Below are 23,075 nucleotides of genomic sequence, written 5' to 3' on the forward strand. Positions count from 1 at the left end.
CCTTCAGCATACGTTTAATTGCAATACAAACATTAAGAAATGCCATGAATACTTGTTAATTGAAGATAAAAAAAAATAGATTATTTTATTTTAGACAAGCTTTATTGGTCTATAAACTATTAAAGAACTATGGTAAAAAATCCAGCATAGTTTGTCATTTTTTTAATCAATACTGTGCTGTTGCAATATACCATCACAATATATAATATATTGCCGTAACGATATTTCCTAACACCCCTAGTATCCAGTAGAGGTGGGAGGATACAGTAACTCACAATTAAATTCTGTGATTTTTTTGTGGCCACGATAACAATAATATCACGATATTTGCCATATTGATGTACTGCAAGAAATGTATTTGAGGATATTTGAGACTTAATAAGAAAGAAATGGCCACAAAAATTTAAAAAATATTCAGAGCCATAACTAACATTTATGTAAATCAGGATAATGCTTTTTGATTGTCAACAGTGATTTGTTACTTTTTATTCAAACTTAGGCCATTTTCACTAATTTCCTAACAAAGTAAAATATGGGTACTTTGCTTTTAGATTGGTAGTATTTCTGTTATATTGAATATTTAAATCTAATGTTGCGCCGTCATCTGTCCCGTAAAAGCCAAAGTGGGTCCACACTTTAGAGTGGAAAAACTCATGGGTCGGCCTCTCAGGGGTAAATCCATAATGCGTGTTGTCAGAATAAGATTATTTATTGCGACAGAAAACACACAAATATATTGCAATATCGATTTTCCCGTCCTACCTCTAGAACTTCCTTCTCATGAAGCGTGCAGATGCTTTTAAAAAGTATTTGTCACTTGGGCATCGGAGAGGAAAATAGATCAAGATTTCCATCTTTAAACTAAATATTTCCACTGGCGTGTGATAAAAGCGAAGTGAGGCGGAACGAAGCCAGATGCAACATCTCAGCGGTTCCTCTTCTTCTTGTGTTCAGCTGCCGTCCAAACCCAGCAGCCAGTCCCTTCGCCTCATGGGCTCCGGCGACAGGAAGAGCCCTCGAGCGTCGCATCTACCTAAACGCCACAGCCACGACGAGATGCTGCTGGGCGTGTCTCCGCTGCAGTGCGGCCTGCTGGACGACAGCCGCTGTGGCACCGCCGACAGCGTGACCTCACACAGGCACTGGAGGATCCCCAAGGTACACACCGGTCCGTCCTGAACAAACACCTCCTCCTCCGAGTCTGATCCCCGTCTAGCTGGTTCTTGTCAGAGCTGCTCTGGATCACGTCTGAGCCTCGCATTAGCCCAAATTTGTGTTTTCACCACCTCTAATCACCGTTTGATTCTCATCCCTCGTGGTACCTTGTTCCTCAGAACTCTGGTTTAAGACATGGCTCTGTGTTTTCCTTTACCTCTCGGAGCCAGGTTCATGAGTGTATTTCTTGGCGTCTCTTCACCGCCGTACTTCGTTTTGAGGCGAGTGAGATGCCACAGTGAAAATATCCTCTCTCTGTTCCAGCTGGTCCAGAGGATTAATTCCATTTACTGCACTAAACGTGGAAAGAAAAGACTCAAAAAGCTCTCCATGACCAACCTGGAGACGACGTCTTTGAGAGGTACGTGGTCACCGATGTGTCTGAGGAGGTCTATGTGAAGATTAGTCACCCTGCCCCCCCACGTTTATGACGAATTATAATCTGGTTTAAACATGTTTTTGCTTTTTCCAGATGACAACAGCGAAAGTGAGAGCGACTCGGATGACAGATTCAAAGGTCAGTGACCGTAAGAGGGGTCAAAAGGTCAGACACTAGCTTGAAAAAACTAGGTTTGTTTTACATTAGAAGTACTTAAACCATTATACATTTATTGCCAAATAAAGCTGATATATTCAAGAACATAAAACCTCTAAAACACTATCGCTTATTTATTAGTAGGGAAGTGTTTCGTTTAGGTTTTATCTGATACCGGTACTTTTTAAACAGAACTGGGTCATAAATGGTTCTTAAAGGAAAATCTGATTTGATATGTTATCATTTTTACACAATAAAAAAATTCTGGGGTAATTTTATCATTTGAAACCGGACTCAGTGTTGCCTTATGTCAGTATAAATTAGAGGCTAAATTGTTGGTGACTTAAACCAGTCAAACAAATTATATATATTTTTAGATATAATTTCTGTTCTATTGATTATTACTGTCTGTAAGGTTTTATTTTCCCTCTGAAATAAAATTAGCCTGTGACTATTGATGCTTGTTTCAGTCAAGTCTACTAAAAGAAAATGAAATTGAGTGAAACAAAAATGGTTTGAGACCATCTTGGTGAAATAAAAACAGGCCAGAGTGCTGAGTCAGCATTTTGTTGAGCTGTATTTTTTTATGCTCGTAACATTAATAAACCTGGTCATGCTATTTTATTTTGACTGTTCTGTTCCATTTCTATCTGAAGGTGGGTCCGTGAATGTCCTGACTACATTTTTAAATGCGTGTAAATGTTTGTATTTCAGACTAAAATATCATCAAAACAGAAAGAGACCCAGGATCTTGGTTACTTTTCGCTTACAATTTATATCAATTTATGTCTTTATGTAGGAGTTTCTGTACAAATCCCTGGTAATTAAATGTAATCTGTTACCAGTTTTGACATTAATGCTTAAAAAAAAATAGCCCAAAACAAAACTAAATTGAAAAATATGCCCCAAATAAATACTTTGTGGTTCTTCTTCTTTTGCATCCTATTATTTACTCAAATGTTTTTGATCCATTTCAACACAAAAGGAGATTAAACTTCATGTGGTTTTTGACCACATGATTTTGCTCGTATTTCAATCGATCTCAACGATCCTTGTGTGCCCCCCCTCAGCTCACACCCAGAGGCTCCTGAAGCTGCAGTCCTTCCTCCGCCGGGCCCCCAGCTACCGCACCCTGGAGCTCCAGCTCATCGAGTGGCAGGAGCGAGAGCTGTTCGAGTATTTCGTGGTCGTGTCCTTGAAAAAGAAACCCAGCAAAAACTCCTATTTACCTGAAGTCACCTATCAGTTCCCAAAGGTACAACACTGGTCATTTAGTAATTGAAATAATCACATTATTAGACACAAAACAACACGTTTCAAGTCGGTCTGGCAGTAAATAACATATTAAACCGTGAAGCAGCTGAACGTTGTTAGGAATGTGTATAGTGTCTGTAAACATAACTTAAGTGCTTCTGCATGTGCTCGCGAGCGACGCTAACAAAGGAGCTAATAAAACCTCAACCCCTTGTAAAAACTGTTGCTTCTGGGCACCGTCAGTGTTTATACACTCAACAGTAGTCGCGGTGGCTCTCGCAACTTTTAGGAACAATGGCATTTTTAAGCATTGAAGCAATCGAGGGTCATCGGTGTGTCACAAATCCTCAGATTGCTTGAGTACTTTTTTCCAACGTCGGTTCTTCTCCACGATGTTTCACAGCTAGAAAGACCCACCAAGCAGATCAGAGAGGCCGAGCAGCGACTCAAAGCAATCCCACAGTTCTGCTTCCCTGACGCAAAAGATTGGAGTCCAGTGTCTGTCTACTCCAGGTACGCCACGGTTTGTTCAACCGCACTTTTGACTACTTTTTTTTTAATCTTCATTATCTGATGGTGTAGGAATGTTTTTTTGGACACATTCTTCCTCATTTAACTCAAGAGCAGACACAAGACAAATTCTAATGTAGTTTAGTTTCAGTGGCTTAACAAGAATACCGAAAAACATGGTGTGGATGTGAAAAATAAATATGTTTTCCTCACTTTCCGAGTGGGAAACTGGTGACATAAGTGGATTTCGTTAAGCCATGTTATCGGTGTGACGATCCTGAAAACAACTCCTCCCTGGCTGTGGGCACAAAGATATAGATCTGTGTTTACACAGCTGAGCTTTCGGTTCATCCTCCTGTCAACATAAAGCACGAGATGTAACACAAAAGTGTATTTCACTGGTTTATTCATGTGACTTTCTTCTCCTCAGCGAGACGTTCTCCTTCATGCTGACCGGCGAGGACGGCAGCAGGAGGTTCGGCTACTGCAGGCGTCTCCTGGTGAGTCCTCCTCTCCACCTTCACTGTGTGTTGTGACAGTTTCGCTTCAAACGTGTGACGTGATTTATGTTTCCCTGAGGCCGAGATGAGCGTCAACAATGATAAGACGAATGAAAACAAACTGAAAAAACAGTCTGTTGATGGCAACGTCTATAGATAACTGATGAACTATGAGAAATAATATTCACTAGTCAAAAATATGTTATAAATGTTTTTTAAGAGTTGGTGCAGGTGTTGCAGTCATTGATAACCAGTGTCTATGTTTTCATGTTTCTCTTTCGTTACAAATGATTTACACAGATCTATTATTCATTCTCTCAAGTTTGTCAATCTCAATATTTACATTTTAAATGAAATGTTGTCTTAATATTATGTCCATCACCTCAGGGGTCCCCAGCCCTGTCTTAGGGGTTTGAATGTTGGTATTATTTTCACACACTGACCTACAAACGTCAGAACACAAAAAACAAACTTTAAGTGCGAAAAAGTATATCTTATCATAACAAATTCAGCAGGAGCTCTAGGAGCAATATTATAAATAGACAGATACTACTACTAATACTACTGCTACTACTACTACTATTACTAATAATACTAGTACTAGTACTACTACTACTAATATGAGTACTACTACTTATACTAGTAGTAGTAGTAGTAGCTATAATAAATACTAGTATTAGTAGTAGTACTAGTAGTTGTAGTAGTATTAGTAGTATCTGTCTATTTACTGATACTACTACTATGACTACTTATGCTAGTACTACTACTAATAGTACTACCACTGCTAATACTACTACTACTACCACTGCTAATACTACTAATACCACTACTACTACTACTACTTCTACTACTACTACTACTACTACCACCACAACTACTACTACTACTACCACCACAACTACTACCACTACTACTACTTCTACTACTACTACTGCTACAACTGCTACTACTACTACCACTCATACTAATACCACTACTAATACAATTACCACTACTACTACTTCTACTGCTAATACTACTACTACCAATACTACTACTACTACTATTACTACCACTTCTTCCACTATAACTACTAATAATATTACCTATTATACTTCTTACTTCTACTATTAATAATAATAATACTTCTTCTTCTACTACAACTAATACTTCTACTACTACTACTAGATAGATAGATAGATAGATAGATAGATAGATAGATAGATAGATAGATAGATAGAACTTTATTGATCCCTCATGAGGTCTTCTTTCGTAAATTGTTTTACTAATACTACAACTACTATTACTACAACTACTACTATACTACTACCAATAATAATGGATAATCTCAAGTAAGCTTGACCTAAATGCGTCAAGAATCACGTCCTAATATACCAGACAAAAACACCTTTCAGACAGATATAATAAATACAACAGAAATTAAACATTTTCTCTGTGTGATGCATTATTTAATGGACCTGTAACCGGACCCTGTGGTTCAGGACCACTGGATTATCTCACACCCGCCACCAAGTGTCATTACCTCAAGCAGCAGTGTACATTTTCCAACCAGTTTCCCAGCGTTAAATGGGAAAAATACTGCCTCTTTAAGTGGAAACTTCCAGAAGGGAAACTGTAAGTGAAATTATCTGAGACTTCCATGAGCTCCTGTTTCCTCCTCAGCAGATGAATGGAACACACACTTGCAAGTGGTGTGGGTTTGGAAGTGGATTAGCAGAGACATGTCTCATCGCAGGTTAACTTTATAGCAGCACCTTTTTACTCTTTGGACCTGTTTGATGTTCAGATAAATACAGGCTGAAAAAGAAAAAGGCAAGTGCATGAAAAATACATCTCAACTTATCGCTGAATCGGCAGGAGCTCTGAGATGGTTTCTCTTTAAGAAGATGGTCCCATAAAGAGTTTGTGTTTCACTAATTTCCACAAGTTAACAGGTTTATTTTGGAGAGAACTTGAGTGAAAGAAGCATCTTAAGAGTCACCTGCTTATTTTATTTCATAGGAAATGTGGTCTTTTTTCAAAATAAAAGAACAACTTTCAGACACTAATAATCAATACAAAATTAATTATATAAGTCTCCTGTTTATAAACTGTTCAAAAATGTCATGAGTGTAGATTTGTATGAATTAAAAACAAACTAGATGCACCAATATTCAGTTTATTCTCTTATAAACTCACAATGTGTTGCCTCTGACCTCTGACTGGCTCATATCGATGATCCCGTAGGTCGTAAAGTTCAGTTCCATGTCTCAAGATTTCCTAAAAAGGCACATTTATGGCTCAGAATGTTAATAACGTCCACACAACGATGCATTATCTCCTCTGATGAACCCGTTCCTCGTCCCGGGGAAGAGGGGAAAAAAAAGAAAAGAAAAAAAAGAGTGTCTCTCTTGCTGTGGCTTTTGTTTGCTCCCGTCCAGCAGCTGGCAGTAAGCGAGCATTCCTGAGGACTTGAATCAAGCTGCACATAGTTGATTTAATCATCCATTTGGAAAAGCGGAGGAGAAACAAGAGGAGAAAATTGTATACCTAATATGGACAAGTGGTTTGGCGTTTCTTAAGCGCTTGTGTTCATTTGTCTCTCTGTTTGAGCGAGCGTACCCTCGCTGGCTGGAAGCACATCACGGTCTCCCAGTAAACAGAGGAAGGAAGATAGGATCTGAGAAGCAGATAAACCACCTGTGTGTATGAAGCTGGTATCCACATGAAAGACTCTGGTTTGACTGACAAGATTTAAGTTCCCGCAGATATCATATCCAAACAACTGCCCCGTATTTATAAAGTGACGTGTGGTTTTTTTTGCTTCTGTTTTCCTCATTTTTTGTCGACCCGATCGGATCATCGATGACGGCGGTCGGAGTTTCGACTGATGAGCGGATAAGTCTGTCAACGCGGTGGTAATAACCTGCTGTATGTTCGCTTGCAGCCGAGTGGGAAAGGAGCCCGCCTGCCGGAGGTGTACTGCGTCATCAGCCGGCTGGGATGTTTCAACCTCTTCTCCACGGTAATTCAGCTTTTGTTCTTCCACAAATATGTTTTTTGGGCAGAGAAGTGGTGCAGGAACTCAGTCGCGGTGACCGTGAGTAAGAACCTAAAGTCCTGCTGCCGGCTCCTTCTGCACCACAGATAGTGACGTGTCTTTAAACGATTACTGGTACTAGGTGGTGATTTGTATCGCCACAGAAATTTACTCATTTGTAACTTGTGCCATCATCAACATTCCCTGAAAGTTTCAATGAAATCCATTATTTTATTTATTAGCAATGTTGCTAGCGAACAGATAGATGGACAGCTAATGAAGCTACTGTACTAGTATATCATAGCATAATACTAATATTTCATAGCATAATGATTATATATCATATCATAACATAATGCTTATATATCATTGCATAATGATAATATATTGTAGCATAATGCTTATAAATCATAGCATAATGATAATATACTGTATCGATGCATAATGATAATACATTTTAGCATAATGCTAAAATATCATAGCATAATGATTATATGTCATGGCATAATGCTAATATATCATAGCATAATACTTATTTATCATAGCATAATGATAATATACTGTATCTTTGCACAATGCTAATATATTTTATCACAATGCTAATATATCTGATCATAATGCTAATATACTGTACCTATGCATAATTCTAATATATTTTATCATAATGCTTATATATCTTAGCATAATTGAAATATATCTTAGTATAAAGCTAATATATCTTAGCATAATGCTTCTACATCTTAGCATAACGCTAATAAATGGTAAATGGTTCTTACTTATACAGCGCTTTTCAATGCTTATTCAGCAGCCAAAGCGCTTTACACTAAGTCAAACATTCACCCATTCACACACACAATCACACACTGATGGGAGTAGGCTGCGAAGCTACGGTGCCAGCTCAACTATCAGGAGCAATCAGAGTAAAGTGTCTTGCTCACGGACACAACGCCACAATCTCTGCCGGAACTGGGATTAAACCCTCAACCTCGCAGAACACAAACCAACCACTCTACCATCTGAGCAATGAATCCCCTAATATGTCGTAGCATAATGCTAATATGTCGTAGCATAATGCTAATATATCATAGCATAATGCTAAGAAATATTATCATTATGATGTGATATATAAGCCTGTTTAAACATAATATTTATGACATTCCTGTTCACCTTACTGACATCAATGTCCTTTAAATAAACATACATAGTTATTACTGTCTTTTCAGGGGATTTCTTTGAATATCAAAACACATTAATGTACAGAGATTATAAAAATGTAAAAGTCCATTCATGAATGCTGCTACTTTTTTAACTTTACGCGTTTGATGTTTCACAGGCTTTCAACAGTATACTTTTCCAAGTGATAATTTCCTTTACTGTGGTCTCAGAGCTGCCAACACAAAGCAGAGGTTTTTGCTATTTAAGCCTTATCTGGTTTGAACCAAGTGACTGAGTCCAGACTCTTGGATCAAATCCCTTGTTATGAGTATAGGAAAAAAAACTGTATTTTCTCACTGTCGCTGTAATTTCTGCTGCAAAATGATTAATAGTGTGAAGTGGATTTTAGGAAAGAAGTATTAAAAACGGCATCATATGACAGACACACTTAGTGAATGTATAATTATAAGTTCAGTATAAAACAAACTAATATTGATCATGAAAACAATTGATTCTCTAATCAACTGTCCACTGTAAACAAAACTAGCTGAAAAAAGTAGATGGAATTTTTAAATCACAGACAGTTGATGCTCAGTTTCAAACAAAAACAAGCTGTGCTGTGAAATGCTGGAAAACTTCTTCACGTGTTTAATCCTAACAATAGATTAAGTTGAGGGTGTGTATCAAAGAAAGGACTTTAAGTGCCTGCTTTGGTTACTTGACTCCGTGAAACAACTTTCTCTTCCACCCATTGTTTAGATTCTGGACGAAGTGGAGCGACGGCGCGGCATTTCAGCGGCTCTGGTTTATCCCTTCATGAGGAGCCTCATGGAATCACCCTTCCCCGCTCCAGGAAAGATCATCAAAGTCAAGACCTTCCTGCCCGGCTCCGGGAACGAGGTGAGCTTTCTTTTCTGTAGGACTCGTCTGCGCTTTTTAAAACAATTCCATATTTGACTCCACTGTCCACTCGTGCAGATCATTGAACTGCGGCGACCCACCGACTCCAGACTGGAGCATGTGGACTTTGACAGTCTGTTCAGCTGCCTCGGTGTACGGCAGGTCATCCGTGTGTTCGCCTCGCTGCTGCTGGAGCGCAGAGTCATCTTCGTGGCTGATAAACTCAGGTAAGACAGTACACTGTGGAATAATAATTCTACCAACAAAAACCCTGAGACACGATCGTAACTTCCAGGCGATATCTTTTGAAATAAGTCGTGGTCAATTTTCAAAATAAGACACCACTGGCAGAGGTTGAATGTAGTTCACACAGACTTCTAACTAACTTTCTCATTCATCGATGGAGGGGATGTTGCACGATCACATCTTCAAGAGGCGGAGCTCCAGTGCAGTCCCGCTCACACAGCTCGAGTGAAATTTTCACCGAAAAAAGTCACCCTATGAGGCAAAGAAAAAGGGTCTTTAAAGTGACGTCACTGTCGTGTGAGATTTAAAAGCGATTTAAGTTTCTTAAATCCAACAGGAAAATATTCCAAATAGGACATGCGTTAATGTAGGATAAAATTAATGTTGTCTAATTACAGTATTGTTGTACAGTTACGTGAAAAAAACCCAACTCTCCTGACTCTCATGTTTCAAATGTTGAAGTCTTCCTCTCCAAGATGCAGTTAGTCTCTCATCATGACCATGTTTTGAACTTATTACTTTATAAAGTTCTCCCCCGTCTGAAATCTGGGCGAACGAGAGGTTACGAGATCAAAGCCCATTATGGATTCACTCCTCCTTCATTCGGCTGTAATCACGCCCCGCTTTGTTTATACAACGTGTCCCTCGGAGATGGAGACTTCCTAGATTGACGATGCACAGTGACAAACCTGGAGTGGGTGTGGTTATGGTGAACAAGATTTCATCTCCAGAAAGTGTTTTCAGATTTTGATAATGGCAGGAGTAACTGTATGTGAGGGAGGTAGTCGAGTATGAAGGGCCTGCGAGTGAATGAATGTTGGCAAGAGTTCTGTGGGAATGTTTTGTGGAGATCTGTGTGTAAGTTGATGCTGGAGGTGGAACGGTCGTCGTTTTTGTGGACGATACTGATTTTTTTGAGAGTCTCAACAAGCTGATCAAAAGCACAAATAAACCCAAAAATGAAATTCATCTTTTAAGCTTCGGGGCTGACTTTGTTTGAGCAAATAATGCAAATTACAATTGTTAGAAGGCCAGAGTGTGTTTTTTTGTGTGTTAGTTGAAATGATTATGGTTCAATAATAAAAAATTTCCAGTTCTGTTATAAAATATACTAGGTTTCTTCCAGTCTAACTCAGACACATATCTATGTTTTATTTATTAACATGTGTAAATGCAAGAAGACCACATGAATAAATCATCCGTGTTCTTTAACTGAACTACTTAAAGAAAATTGGTGTAAATTTGTCATTAAACCAGCGATAATGATGATGTCAAAAGTTCTCATAATACCTTGTTTATACTACTTTACTCCATGTTAGCATGTTGAATTAAAAACTTTTGGGAAGCTGGACCTTTGATTTGAACCAACAACTAAAACCAGAAAATAACATTTTAATTTATAAACACAATGTTTTAACAAACTGTGACCAAAGCAAACATTTTTTTATAAGTAAGTATTTAGTATTTTTAGAGCGCTTTTCAAGACCAGGGACACAAAGTTGTGAACTTAATTCCTGGCAATGGGAGCAAAGTCGGTGTAAAAAACAAGTCCCCAGCAGAGGACAATCAGGGTGGGGACCATCAGCGAGTCTCTGAGGATCCATTTGTGTCTTAGAGGGAAGGAAAGAGGTCCCATTTGCAGGCGGGGGGGATTACTGGATGGGAGGAGATTTGACCCGAGAATTAATCTTTTCACGTATCAGAGCCTGATTTAAACAAACATCACGAGGGTCAGTGACAGAGAGGGGACGGAATGCGTTTCCTGTGTGCGACGCTTCGGTCCGGCAGATATGAGGACGTGTTTGTGACAGAAGTTTGGGGATAAATAACAACTTTGATAACATGTACGAGCAAAATGAGTAAACATCTGGAGCATCCTGCAGGATCATGAGTACTTCAGTACTTTAACAGAAACGACGTGTTCAGTTATAAATAAATATATTAATCTGAGGTTTGGTTTTGCAGAAATCCTTCACGGTCTGCCTTAATTTGACATCTTGACGGGCCCTCGCTGCAGCAGTTATGACTATAGAAATGTTTCTCCCGCTGCTGCTATTTCTATTCCCAAAATACGCTCTCAGCTGAACATGATGTATGTTTTTTTTCCTGGAAATGTTTAACCAAGACAGGAAAAGCCAAGTTAGGCAATAACTCTCACTGCGTTCTCCTGTCATTTATCCGTCTCTCTCTCTCTCGTAATTGCCTTCGCTTCATCTTGTCGTTGATGGAAGTGAAGTTATGAGGCACGTTCTGTCCCACGTGCTGCTCAAGATGCAACAAAAACAGTTTGTTATTCATCAAGGAAATTAAATAAAGAGACTCTGAAGTTAAACAAGACAAGCTGGTCCACTATGAGTGTTAAATAGTTGAACACATTTAAAGATGACAGTGAAAAACTTGATTTTTTTGACAGATTTAATGAGTCACAGTCTTATCTTATTAAACATATATTACAAATTAAAACAAGTTTTATTAGACGTGAATCTCTGTGAACAATCCAAGACACACTTCTTGGTATTTTTACAATTGCAATAATCATTTAAGAGATCCTTTATTAACGCCTAAGGTTCACAGATCAGCGTGAGAAAGTTTTACCCGAATCAATAAACTATTTAAAAAAAAAAAGCTAAAACTTGACAAGAATTTGACGAGTGTTGGGGCCGAGGCAGGGATTTTTCACGCACACACACCACATCAGAATTCACACCTGTTGTATCTACTCTTCTCGCTCTGGTCGAGTTCATGCTCTCGTTTTTTTCTTAAACGCTCATTTTCTCCTAAAAATGATTTCTTGTTTCTTGGCTCCATCTCAAGTCTTGACAGACAGATTACTCTGCGGACATGGAATTACTTGGCTCGTCCAAAACTGACACTTTGAGTGAGTTCAAAAAAAGAGGGAGAAATATATATATATAAATATAATTGAAGCTTCTTGTTTGGCTTGCATTAGTCTCAAACTATCAATCATTAATACTTAATATGTATGAAATCCATACATTTGTTGTTGAGGTCAAACGTTTAAGCAAAGAATCCTGGTCTTCTCTCTCCACAGAAAAGCTCCTCTTGCTTTCCTGGAAGAAGGTCACAGGGGTGCCCCTTGGCCTCCTCCCATTGTGTCACCTTAACTGGCATCTGTGTAGGAGCATTTGTTCTACTCCTCTAATATTTATTGCAGGGTTTATTGCATACCTTTGGATTGACCCATTGATCAATGCGTAGATTAAACTTGTCCACTCAGCTGTTTTCATTGACCTCTTTAGATTTGAAGAACCTTTCACTCATCAATGTAGTGTTTAATACTTGCCAGCTTTTTTTTCCCACAGGTATTTACTTTATACTGAATCTGTCATACAATCAGGATTCACACACATTTGAGAGTCATTTTAACTTTTTTTAAATTATCTGTTACATTTTTTTCATCCAGTTTTCATAGACTGATTAAACTCTCTTAATGAGTATTTTGAAAATTAGGGACATGAGTCAGTATGTACATACATTTTCAAAGATATCTTTTGTTCACGTATAAGAGGCACCATTTTAAATAAACAATGATTCTGGTGATAACGAGTATAGAAAAGTATAAGAGATCACAGACCTCCCCCAAGCAGCTCATTTAAGAATGAGAATCCTTTTTATTACCATTATCAATTATCAGTAAAGATAATGATTAAAGTTAAACAGTTCAAGTATTAACATAGTGCAGATAAAAATTTGAAAAGTATGGACAGTTACAATAAGTTTAAGTTCATCAGTCCGATTGTGAAGGGAATCCTCCATTTTAGCATTTATTTTTACGTAATATTTTGCCAATTTTTCTACCTGCGTTTTTTCCAATACACGGCGATTCAACTTCTTCATCTACTCTGCTACTATTTTCTGTTGAATGTTGGGCAAACAAACAAAAAAAAAGATGTTATAAATCATGTGGGAACAGCGTCTCCTCTCGTTATACACACAAAGCACATGGGAATCTCTTTGGCATTTGCTTTGTGTAGATATTTTTCAGTCCAAATTTGAAATTTTAATGTTTTATTATCTTAGCTGGAGATTCTCGGCCCACTGTTAAACTCAGCCTTTACTACAAAGTGTCACAGATCAGCGACACTATCGCATTATTATTAATAACACGTTCATTATGTATTGATGAATGGGCCAAATAGCTTGAAAGGCGGTATCTGGTTGTCCTACAACTTAAGCTACGGTAGCGAGCTCAGTGGAACGACACATGGAAGTCGTGTTCCGGAACCCGCTTGCACAACACTTTCAGTAGGCGCCCACAAAGAGTTACGAATCTTCAAAAGATTCTCGGATCCAAACGGTGATTGTAAACATCAAAATGTGATCATCTGTTTCTTGTTCCATTAATCAACGTTTCCTGAAAATGTTATTGAAACCCGATCATCTGTTTGTTATTTTCCCAACAGGCCACAGAGATAAATGCCTCAGATCACTCGGCGAAGCTAGAAATATCAAAAGGATGAATAAATCATTCAGATAATGGGAAGATACGGCGTTAAACTACAGAAACTCCTGAACACATGCTAGCTGCGTATCCGTGATTAATATCAATGTATTTGTTTCAAAGTATTGTTCAAATATCTCGACCTAAACATTCCTATAGAACCATACCTCGGCTCCTGTTCTGACAAATCCACTGTTTGTTTCACGGTCGCGCTGGCGCCGAGCCACAACCGCTTTTAACAACTTAACCTGTTTCCCATGTGGAATCTAACTCCGAGGTAGTGAAAACCACACACTGAAAACATGTGAAATGTTTCTGTTTTTTGAGCGAGACAGAGCAGAACTTGGCGCTGAGCGGAGCCCGACAGCTGATTTTGCCATCAGCGGAGGTTTAACACTCCGAAGGAAGACGACCTCTCACACATCCACACACTCAGCACCTGCACACACTCAGCCTTTTTCCCTCCATAGCTTTGATCAAACTCTGACTTTATTGAGCCTCTTATAAGAAACATTTATGGGTTTTTCCACCAGGAAGTCATTTATTCGTGAAGAATGGCTTCCTGGTGTCTGTAGTCACTCCGTGGATCTGGAGTCTATTTAGACAGGAAGGGAGAAGAGGCTGGTAAGTAAACGACAAGGTGGAATTCTGCTGGTGAAATTCCATCGTCTCACTTGTTCCCTAATGCCCCTGTTTATTGTTTTAGGGTTTATTTAAAGCTTTAGACGAGATGTCTGACGTTCAAGGAGGGCTTTGCAAAGATTCACGTCCAGATTGACGGAACGCTGCGGTTTCGTTCGTACTGAATTACCAAAGCATGCGGTGACTCAGGCTTTTGTCTCGAGTACTGGAAGTTTCCCTCAGTTGTGTTCCTCATTCTGAGCTCAACGATCCACGTTTTTCCTTCCAGTATGTTCGCCTGAGCAGCTGCACAGTATAGTCGGCCTGGCTGAAGCACAGCAGCTCGTATAACTGGATCCGTTCTAAGGCTCGCAGACGAACGATGCTGTGGACAAACAAACCACGAGATAGACTTTATTAATCCCTCTGGAGGACATTTGGGAAATTGGGTTTCCCGTCTACAGCAGACGATAGTTTCCTAAGAACAAGTGCAGATAAAGAACAATTTACAAATAAAAAACAAAGTGCAAGAGATGACAAAGTGCAAATATAAAGAACTTTGATCAAAGGAAATGACTATTAAATACGTCACAAACTTCACATGAGCATGAAATGATCGTGAAGCCTGATATGTAACCTTCCGAGATCATTTCAACACCATCGGAAAACAAAGATTCGTGGCTTTGAGTAAATATCATGTCACAACGGTAAAGGTATTTTTACATCGTAAAACATCCATAACAAAACCAGATTCGCCTGCGACTTGTGTTAACAATAACACAGAAAAGTGGGCACACAGGGCTGAGAACCGAACTTCTTTTTATTTTTTCTATGGCAATAACCAATAATGCTTTGGTAGTACTGAGTATCAGAACATGCTTAGTGTTTTAATGCCAGGTTTCTATACCCACACATGATCGATGCTTAATGATGCTGCCTGTGATTGGCCTTTAATGTCTGCGTTACGGTCATGGTTACAGCGGTTTTGTTGTTACGCCCACATAGATATAAACATATATATCACAACAGGATATATTTATATCGTTCTGTAAGTGTATAATCCTAATTTTTGGTCTATTTTAAGCGTCTTTGTATATTTTGAAAAGTGCTATAGAAAACCCATGTATTATTATTAGTCATATAAACCGTATATTTATGTTCACCTGTATCTATATTGTGATTGCGTGATTGACGAAGCATCATAAAATTGATTCATTGAGTGTCTAGTAGCGTAATATTTATATTTAAAAAAGATATTTATGGAACTGGTATTGAAGTGAAAAGGTATTGGTATTGGTACTGGTTTGAATATTTTTTGGTTTATACCTCACTCTACACACACACAATCACACACATCCGCCTACGGATGAGTTCAATGAGAGGGATTGAGGCAAAACATGGAAAGCATACATAGAAAAAAGTTTTGGAGTAAGAAAGTGATTATTTTCACTAAGTGGGCTACGTTAATGTGTTTCACACTGTTTGAAGTCTTAACACATTAGCTAAAAGTGCATGGACATTACACTTGTTGGAAAATACTGAATAAAAACAATTTTATATTGTAAGAGGTATTTAATGGAGTTTCTAATGTCGTTGAACCAGGCCCTGTCTTGTTGAAGACAGTGTTGAAATTGGTCGTCAGCTAGCATGAAGATTCTCTCTAAAACCAGCCCCGTTTGTCTCTCAACTGTCTCTGAATGCGACGCTTCCTTCTGGCTTTTATGCTTCTTTTAAGTTGACTCTCCATGCCCTACTTCAGCAGATGTCTTTAGAACCTTCCATCTGTTTAGTTCAGAGTTCAGGAGGAGCCCTTATGTTCGTCTGAGTCACTCCAGTGGAGTCGTACTTCATGTTTATAAAGTTAAATGTTAAAAGGCAATAATGAATGTATTGATATTTAATGTTCGACATGAACGAATCAACCTAATTCTAAACTCTAGTTCTGACTCGTCTGGCATGTTTTTCTACATCTGAGACTCTCAAGTGATTGTTGCGTTTGTGTCTTAACTGCTCCGCCAATTGACTCTGGTTTTTGGCGTATATTTTGACACATGTATTTTTGTGGTCGGCGGCTGGATCGAAGCGGGAATGTCCCCTCTCTTTTCTTTTTCGACTTGAGTGGCAACCTCTGGTAGCGCCGAGTGTTTTCACAGCAAGTTCATCTTTTCCCCCGAGTGTGCGGTTCTGGAATTGGAGTGTAATGGATCCTTATGGTATCAGTGATGTGTGGCTCTTTTGTTGTAGCCCGTGGCAAAGGTTTTTCTCAGAGATCTGCGCCCCATCATTCCTTGTCGGAACTTGAAAAACGCAGACTCGGGATCTGCAAGGAATTACCGAGGCCTCCTCGGGCGGATGGAATTCAAACACGACGAGGACTTTATGTCACGAGTGCAAAAGTCTAACATCATTTTCTGGTGTCGTTTGGTTAAGACTGAAGACACTTTTTTTTTTAATCTCATGTTGAAATGAAACGATCCGTGGCGAACATCTGAGCACTTCTGTTTACTGGAGCATCTCGATAGCAACAACATGTATTTCATGTGGGGGTTGAGATCGCATACCATGTTTGATCCCTGGTCTTGTTCTGGGTCCGCACAGATCAAGAGCTCCTCTGTTTGTGTGGCTCTCTGTGCAAGTGTGCGATCGAGCCGTGTTTATTTTTTTCCTCTTTTTCTGTACATGGACGGATCAGTATGCGGAGGGCAGAGGAGGGAGAGGAGGGTCAGCTCGTGTCAACAAGTGACGGATCGTGAGAAAGACGAGCTGCTATTTGCGATGTGGATGTTAAAAACCGCGGCTGCCATATTGAACTTGTTGATCTTCTGTCAACAAAGCCTAGCTTGAGCGTTAGCGACGGCGAAACTGACGCGCTCTTTTGTTCTATGTTGTAATTGCATGTTATTACTCAGGGATAGTAAATAGAGAAGCCTGAGTGAAATATCACGTCAATTATAATCAAGAATAGTCGACGACTTGTTCTTTTTCTGTTATGTTACAAACACATTTATGTCTTCCTTCTACATTTCTTACATCCTTTCGTTTCTCCAGAATCTTCCAATTGATAATTAAGGGTGTAAGAAAATATTGATAAAATTAAATATCGCAATATTTTTCCCCAACAATATCATATTGATATTTGACTGCACTGTATTTATATTTTTTTATTTTTTTTAACTATATATTTGTTGTTTTTATCATAGTTCTTTTATGGTTTATATTTTAATAAAGAGTGTATAAAAATACAATCTTTTTTTTACAATTAACATCTACATTTCTCAAGGAGTTTGTTCATTGTTCAAGTTGCAATTAAACTTCCGCTCGCTAGATGGCAGCACTCATTACGTCCTCTACAGCTTAGGGAAGAATGAAGTCCCGGGAGCACCTGGCAATGTCTGAGGACGAGAGGATACAATCGACTCCAGCTGCTTTTAAAGCTAATGTTTAGACATATTTTGGTTTCAAAACAAATGAAAGCAGTTACGACTTCGACTAGAATCATGTGGTCTGTAAATTCTGCAACACAAGAGTCAAGTACTCGACAATACTACAATTATATCCTTGTTACTACAGTATGTATCGAAACGCCAGATTCTTCCCAATACACACCCCTTGTGTCCAGGTGTATTTGTCACAATCTAATGCTCTTCTATCTTCTTCAGAACATCACAGCTTCTTATCCAACTTCCCGTTTCAGTCTTTCAGATCTTTCCGCTGAACTCACTCCTGCTGCTCTTCTTCAGTCATTCTACCCACCCTGCACCTTTTCCTTCCCTCAACTGTCTCTTAGTTTGTCTGGAAAAGGCAAGTACCACGACCTTTCAGTACTTTATTCATGAAGGTTTTGACATCAATAACATCCTACTTGTGACGCCCTGAATGGAGTCACGCGTTAGTTTTATTGTTGAATCGTTTTAAATCATACAAACCTGAAACCATGGTAGGACGTGTTGGAGTTAGAATGTAAAACAAATGAGAAGATGCATTTATTGACTCTATCGATGAAGTTTTGTTCATTTGGTTGTTTGTTGTCAACTTCTTTATGATGGTATGTTCTTAATCTTAAGACGTTTTTATTTGTTCAGGCTTTTCCTTGATTTTCTGGAACTCCTGTTGTGTTATCAGTTTTATCTTGACCTTTAAAGTATATACTTTATTGAATATTGTTTTGATTGTTTAAGCGCTTTGTGACCCTGGTCTGGAAAAGTGCTATATAAATAAAAATGACTTACTTACTTACTTACTAATCATTTATGGTATGGAAGTGAGTATAGAAGTTCATTTAGATTTACGACGTTCTAAGCTTTGTTAAAAAGTTGCAAAACAACTTAAGAATAAAAAGAAAACTAACTTTAATTTGATAAAATGAGTTGTCAGTGTTGTGAACAACACTCTTGTGCTTTTATAAAGTAGCTCCTTGGCAGAGGTATGCATTGAACTTGCTCCCTTTTAAATGAGTAATATCTTGTCTTTCTTTTTGTGATCAACAGCACTCTGTCCAGCTGCATGCACGCCGTGGTGGCGCTGCTCTACCCCTTCTCCTGGCAACACACCTTCATCCCCGTCCTCCCCGGGTCCATGCTGGATATCGTCTGCTGTCCCACCCCCTTCCTGGTCGGACTGCTGTCCACGTCGTTGCCCAAAATCAAGGAGTTGCCCGTAGAAGAAGTAAGTGCTCCCTCTGGCTGCGGTCGTACTGTACTCAAGCCTGTGCAACAGATCCCAGAGCAGTGATTCAAACTTTTGAATTACTATCATTTTGAAAAAAGTTTGTCTTTCTATGGAAGTTGATGTGTTATTGAACTTCGAATATGGATTTTTAACACTCAATTTTTACAAGATCAGATTTGAAGAACAACCACATTTCAAGCACTATTATTACGTTTAGAATTGAAAAAAATATTCAGGGAAAACAAATAAATAAAGTGAAACGGGTAAAAAAAATAAAATAAAATAGTGAATAGATAAAAGATTTTCTACAGGTTGTTATGGCTCAACCATACTTATTATATGCAGCTATATTATATATTATTATATACACTTATATGCAGCGTAACCTGGCATAACGGATCGATTGCTTCTCATTGGTTTCCATTAACATAACATTTTATACACAGAATATCCTAAACTGAATTTATTTACATTGACTCTTGACTTGAATTTTTTATTTTTTACATCCCATTGTTTACACTGAATTTTAATTTTTTATAGTGAATTATTTTTAATAATTTAATATTATATTATTATGTAATATATTTAATAACATTTAATAATTTATAATTTAATCTATAATTAAATGGTTTTCACTTTAATTCTGTCAGACATTGAATTTTACAAAGATTATTTATTTAAAAGATGCTGAAATTCGATGGTTTTTTAAATTCAATTCAGTTTTGATGCTGTAAAAATTCAGTGTTAGAAATTCATATTCAAAGTCCAAAGGCTCAAATTGACTTCCATATTTCTAAAACTTTTGGACGATTTATGTGTTTATAGTTTTGTCCCTTTTAGTTAAACTGTGTGAGTTTGTGTTGAACTGTGTTTCTCTGCAGGCGTTGATGGTGGATCTGGGAACCGATCGCTTCATCAAACAGGTTCATAACAACACGAGTCCGTCTTCTCCACTCCAGTCCTCGCTGAGTGCATCTTTGTTTACAGATGGACGACGAAGCCTCGCTGTTGCCACGGAAACTTCAAGCGGCCCTTGAGCAAGCCTTGGAGCAGCGGAATGACATCATCAATCAGGACTCCGACAGCGAGTCGGACGAAGGTGAAGTGAACGAGCCGCTCGCCCCGACATGTCAGACGTTCGCTCACCAGACTGATGTTGAGCAACAGTTTCTTGCTCAGAGGCTCAGTCACAGTTTCTGTCGTGACTCTTGGTCGTGGGAACTGATCAGGAGGCTTAGGTGGAACTCAAGGTTGAAGGTTCTGAGTTCAAGTACTTTGATATGGAGTCTATTTGGTGATACCTGTGAGCTCCATTCCTCCTTTCAAATGCAAGATACACTTGTTGAAAAAACACATTTTTAATCATATGGTTTAAATGATTTATTGTTACTGAGTTAAGTTATTAGATGAGATTATTGCTAAGCCGACCCTAAACCACACAAAATATACAATTATAGTTTTCCATCTATAACATTTGAAAACTTTCTTCATGTGTTTGAAATCTTTGAAAGTTTTTTTTTTTTTTCATTTTTATTTGAATTAGCTTTGTAATTGATTTTCTCATCCTAACTTTAACCCTTAAGTACAAATAAATAAATACATTTTTATTTTATATTTGTCTTAAGATGTTTGAAATCTTATTTAAAAAAAACAACTCCTGTTTATTTTTACATTTTAAATGATATATTAATGTTTTCATCTTGACTCTAACTCTCTAAAAAATGTGTTTGTTTTGTTTTAACTTTAAAAAGTGTTTTTACATGTATTTTCATTTTTAATTATCAATTAATCTTCTCATCCTAACTCTAACTAACCCTAAACCAAAACGTTTTTTATTTGTCTAATCATATTTAAATGTTTTTATTTATTTTTTAAACTTCTGTGTATTTTTACACTTTTTTAAAAACTCAATATTTAATTAATACATAGATAGATAGAACTTCATTGATCCCTCAGGAGCTCTCCTTCGGGAAATAGTTTAATCTTAATTGTTTAATTGTTAATCTTCTCCTTCTAAACCTCTACTCTAACTCAAAACCACAAAAAAATGTTTTTTCTTATTTTTCCTTTATTCACATTTGTAAACAACAAATACAGCTTATTATAATAAACCAATAAAACAACTTTTGTGATTTTAGAATTGTGTCATGTCATGTTAGTATTTTACAAAATTCTATTTTTTGGCCTTTTCTAGATGAAGCAGCAGCAAAAGCGAGAATATTTCATGTTTTCTTTTATGCTCTTATTAAGAAAACTAAAATGTTTAAATTCATATTTAAACATGTAATCATTTGAAACGTCTTTTATTTATAAAATTACAACTATGGATACAACAATTGACAATTTAAACTAATTGTTAAGAATAATGTGAATTAATTATTACTGTGAAAATGTTTTAAAACTAAATCAAAAAGACAAAAATGTCTCAAATATATAATTTAAATGTGTGCCTGATTCAACACGGCATTAATGGACCTTTAAGTAAAACGTAGAATTGTTTTAACTCGCGGAAAAGTCATGTTCTGGCAAATATCTTGTTTCTTATAATGTCCTCTCAGTTTTATTTTCTCAGGTCTGTTGTCAGCACTTTTTGTTTTATTTCTCCGCCATTAAAGAAAATAAACAAATATTAGTAAGTAAGTAATTTTTATTTATATAGCGCTTATTAGGAGGTTCTGAGGTTTTCCTGGTATTGCTTATATTCTCCTTGAAGCAATAGTTATACATATTTGATCATCATTTGCATTATAAACTATAATTATAAATGGTTGTAGTTTGAAAATTATATTTATCAGTATATTTGCAACTGGACGTCCTTGACGATTGTTTCCGTCTCGTGTCTTCAGAGTACAACTCGCTGAACAGTCTGGTGTCCGAGGCCTTCATCCGCTTCTTCCTGGAGACCGTCGGCCATTACTCCCTGTTCATCACGCAGAACGAGCGCGGCGAGCGGGTTTTCCAAAGAGAGGCGTTCCGCAAGTCGGTGGCCTCCAAGAGCGTCCGGCGGTTCCTGGGCGTCTTCATGGAGTCTCAGATGTTCGCGGGCTTCATCCAAGACCGCGAGCTGAGGAAGACTCGGGCCAAAGGTTAGTCCTGTGTTGACACACCGCCCTCTAGTGGCCGACGTTATTATTATTATAACTTAAATTTTTTTTTTTTTTTTTCAACCTTCAATGATGTCCAGGTCTGTTCGAGCTTCGGGTGGATCAGTATCTGGAGGAGCTGCCGGACACGGAGCAGAGCGGCGTCAACAAGTTCCTCAAAGGTCTCGGTGAGTGTGACCTCCTCATATTTAAAAAAAAAAGTGAAATAACATTAAATATTGAGATAAACGGTCATTTTAAAACTATTTTTAACATGTTTTCATTGTTTTCCAGGCAATAAAATGAAGTTTCTCCACAAAAAGAATTAAGGGACGACGTCAAGAATCTTTCATCGTGTACATATTTCACTGCTATCTATCGTTGTGTGTTCAAAGGGCAGAATGGATAATATTAATAATAATAATAATAATAATGTTGGGTACATGAGCCGAGAAGTAACCACTGATGTGTGCGATCTGGACCATTGTGACCGGAGACGAGCGTTGTTGTACAGTCGGTATGTTTGGAATCCTTCGCCCACGGTTGACTCGCAACTGAATCTTTCAGAACTATGAAGAAAACTTTTACAGTCTTTTAATAAAACAAGTCATGGATACGACTTCCTGGTGTGATTCGGTTTCTTGTCGCTGAGACGTGTCGGGACGATATATTTTTGATTGTCTCACTCTCTTATGTTTTTTTATTAATGAAATTAAAATCCCCAAAAATGTTCAAACATCAGCTTTAAAAGCAGCTGGAGTCAACAGTATCCTCTTGTCCTCAGCCATCTCTGGGATTTTACAGGATTTCATTGTTCCTAAAGCTGCAGTGGATGTAACGACTGACATCTAGCGGCTGGAAGGGTAATTGCATGTTAATTGAAGTAAAAAAAAATCAAATTATTTTT

At 37.9% G+C, this 23,075-nt stretch overlaps 1 protein-coding gene across 1 annotated transcript in view; it reads left to right on the plus strand.

Annotated features, from left to right (window-relative positions):
- The window catches only part of dennd2b (DENN domain containing 2B), a 45,104-nt gene extending 22,317 nt beyond the window's left edge, over positions 1–22,787 (plus strand). The window contains exons 6-20 of the mRNA XM_087793713.1: positions 955–1,158; positions 1,480–1,576; positions 1,688–1,732; positions 2,821–3,005; positions 3,408–3,517; positions 3,945–4,014; positions 6,941–7,018; positions 8,948–9,088; positions 9,167–9,315; positions 18,905–19,082; positions 19,967–20,008; positions 20,073–20,184; positions 21,932–22,171; positions 22,270–22,356; positions 22,463–22,787. Coding sequence (XP_087649839.1) covers positions 955–1,158; positions 1,480–1,576; positions 1,688–1,732; positions 2,821–3,005; positions 3,408–3,517; positions 3,945–4,014; positions 6,941–7,018; positions 8,948–9,088; positions 9,167–9,315; positions 18,905–19,082; positions 19,967–20,008; positions 20,073–20,184; positions 21,932–22,171; positions 22,270–22,356; positions 22,463–22,497 — 1,773 coding nt within the window. The 3' untranslated portion in view covers positions 22,498–22,787. The remainder of the gene's footprint in view (positions 1–954; positions 1,159–1,479; positions 1,577–1,687; positions 1,733–2,820; positions 3,006–3,407; positions 3,518–3,944; positions 4,015–6,940; positions 7,019–8,947; positions 9,089–9,166; positions 9,316–18,904; positions 19,083–19,966; positions 20,009–20,072; positions 20,185–21,931; positions 22,172–22,269; positions 22,357–22,462) is intronic.
- Positions 22,788–23,075: the final 288 nt, after the last annotated feature.

Source organism: Callionymus lyra, chromosome 6, assembly GCF_982586985.1.
Source record: "Callionymus lyra chromosome 6, fCalLyr1.hap1.1, whole genome shotgun sequence".
Taxonomy (NCBI): Eukaryota; Metazoa; Chordata; class Actinopteri; order Syngnathiformes; family Callionymidae; genus Callionymus; species Callionymus lyra.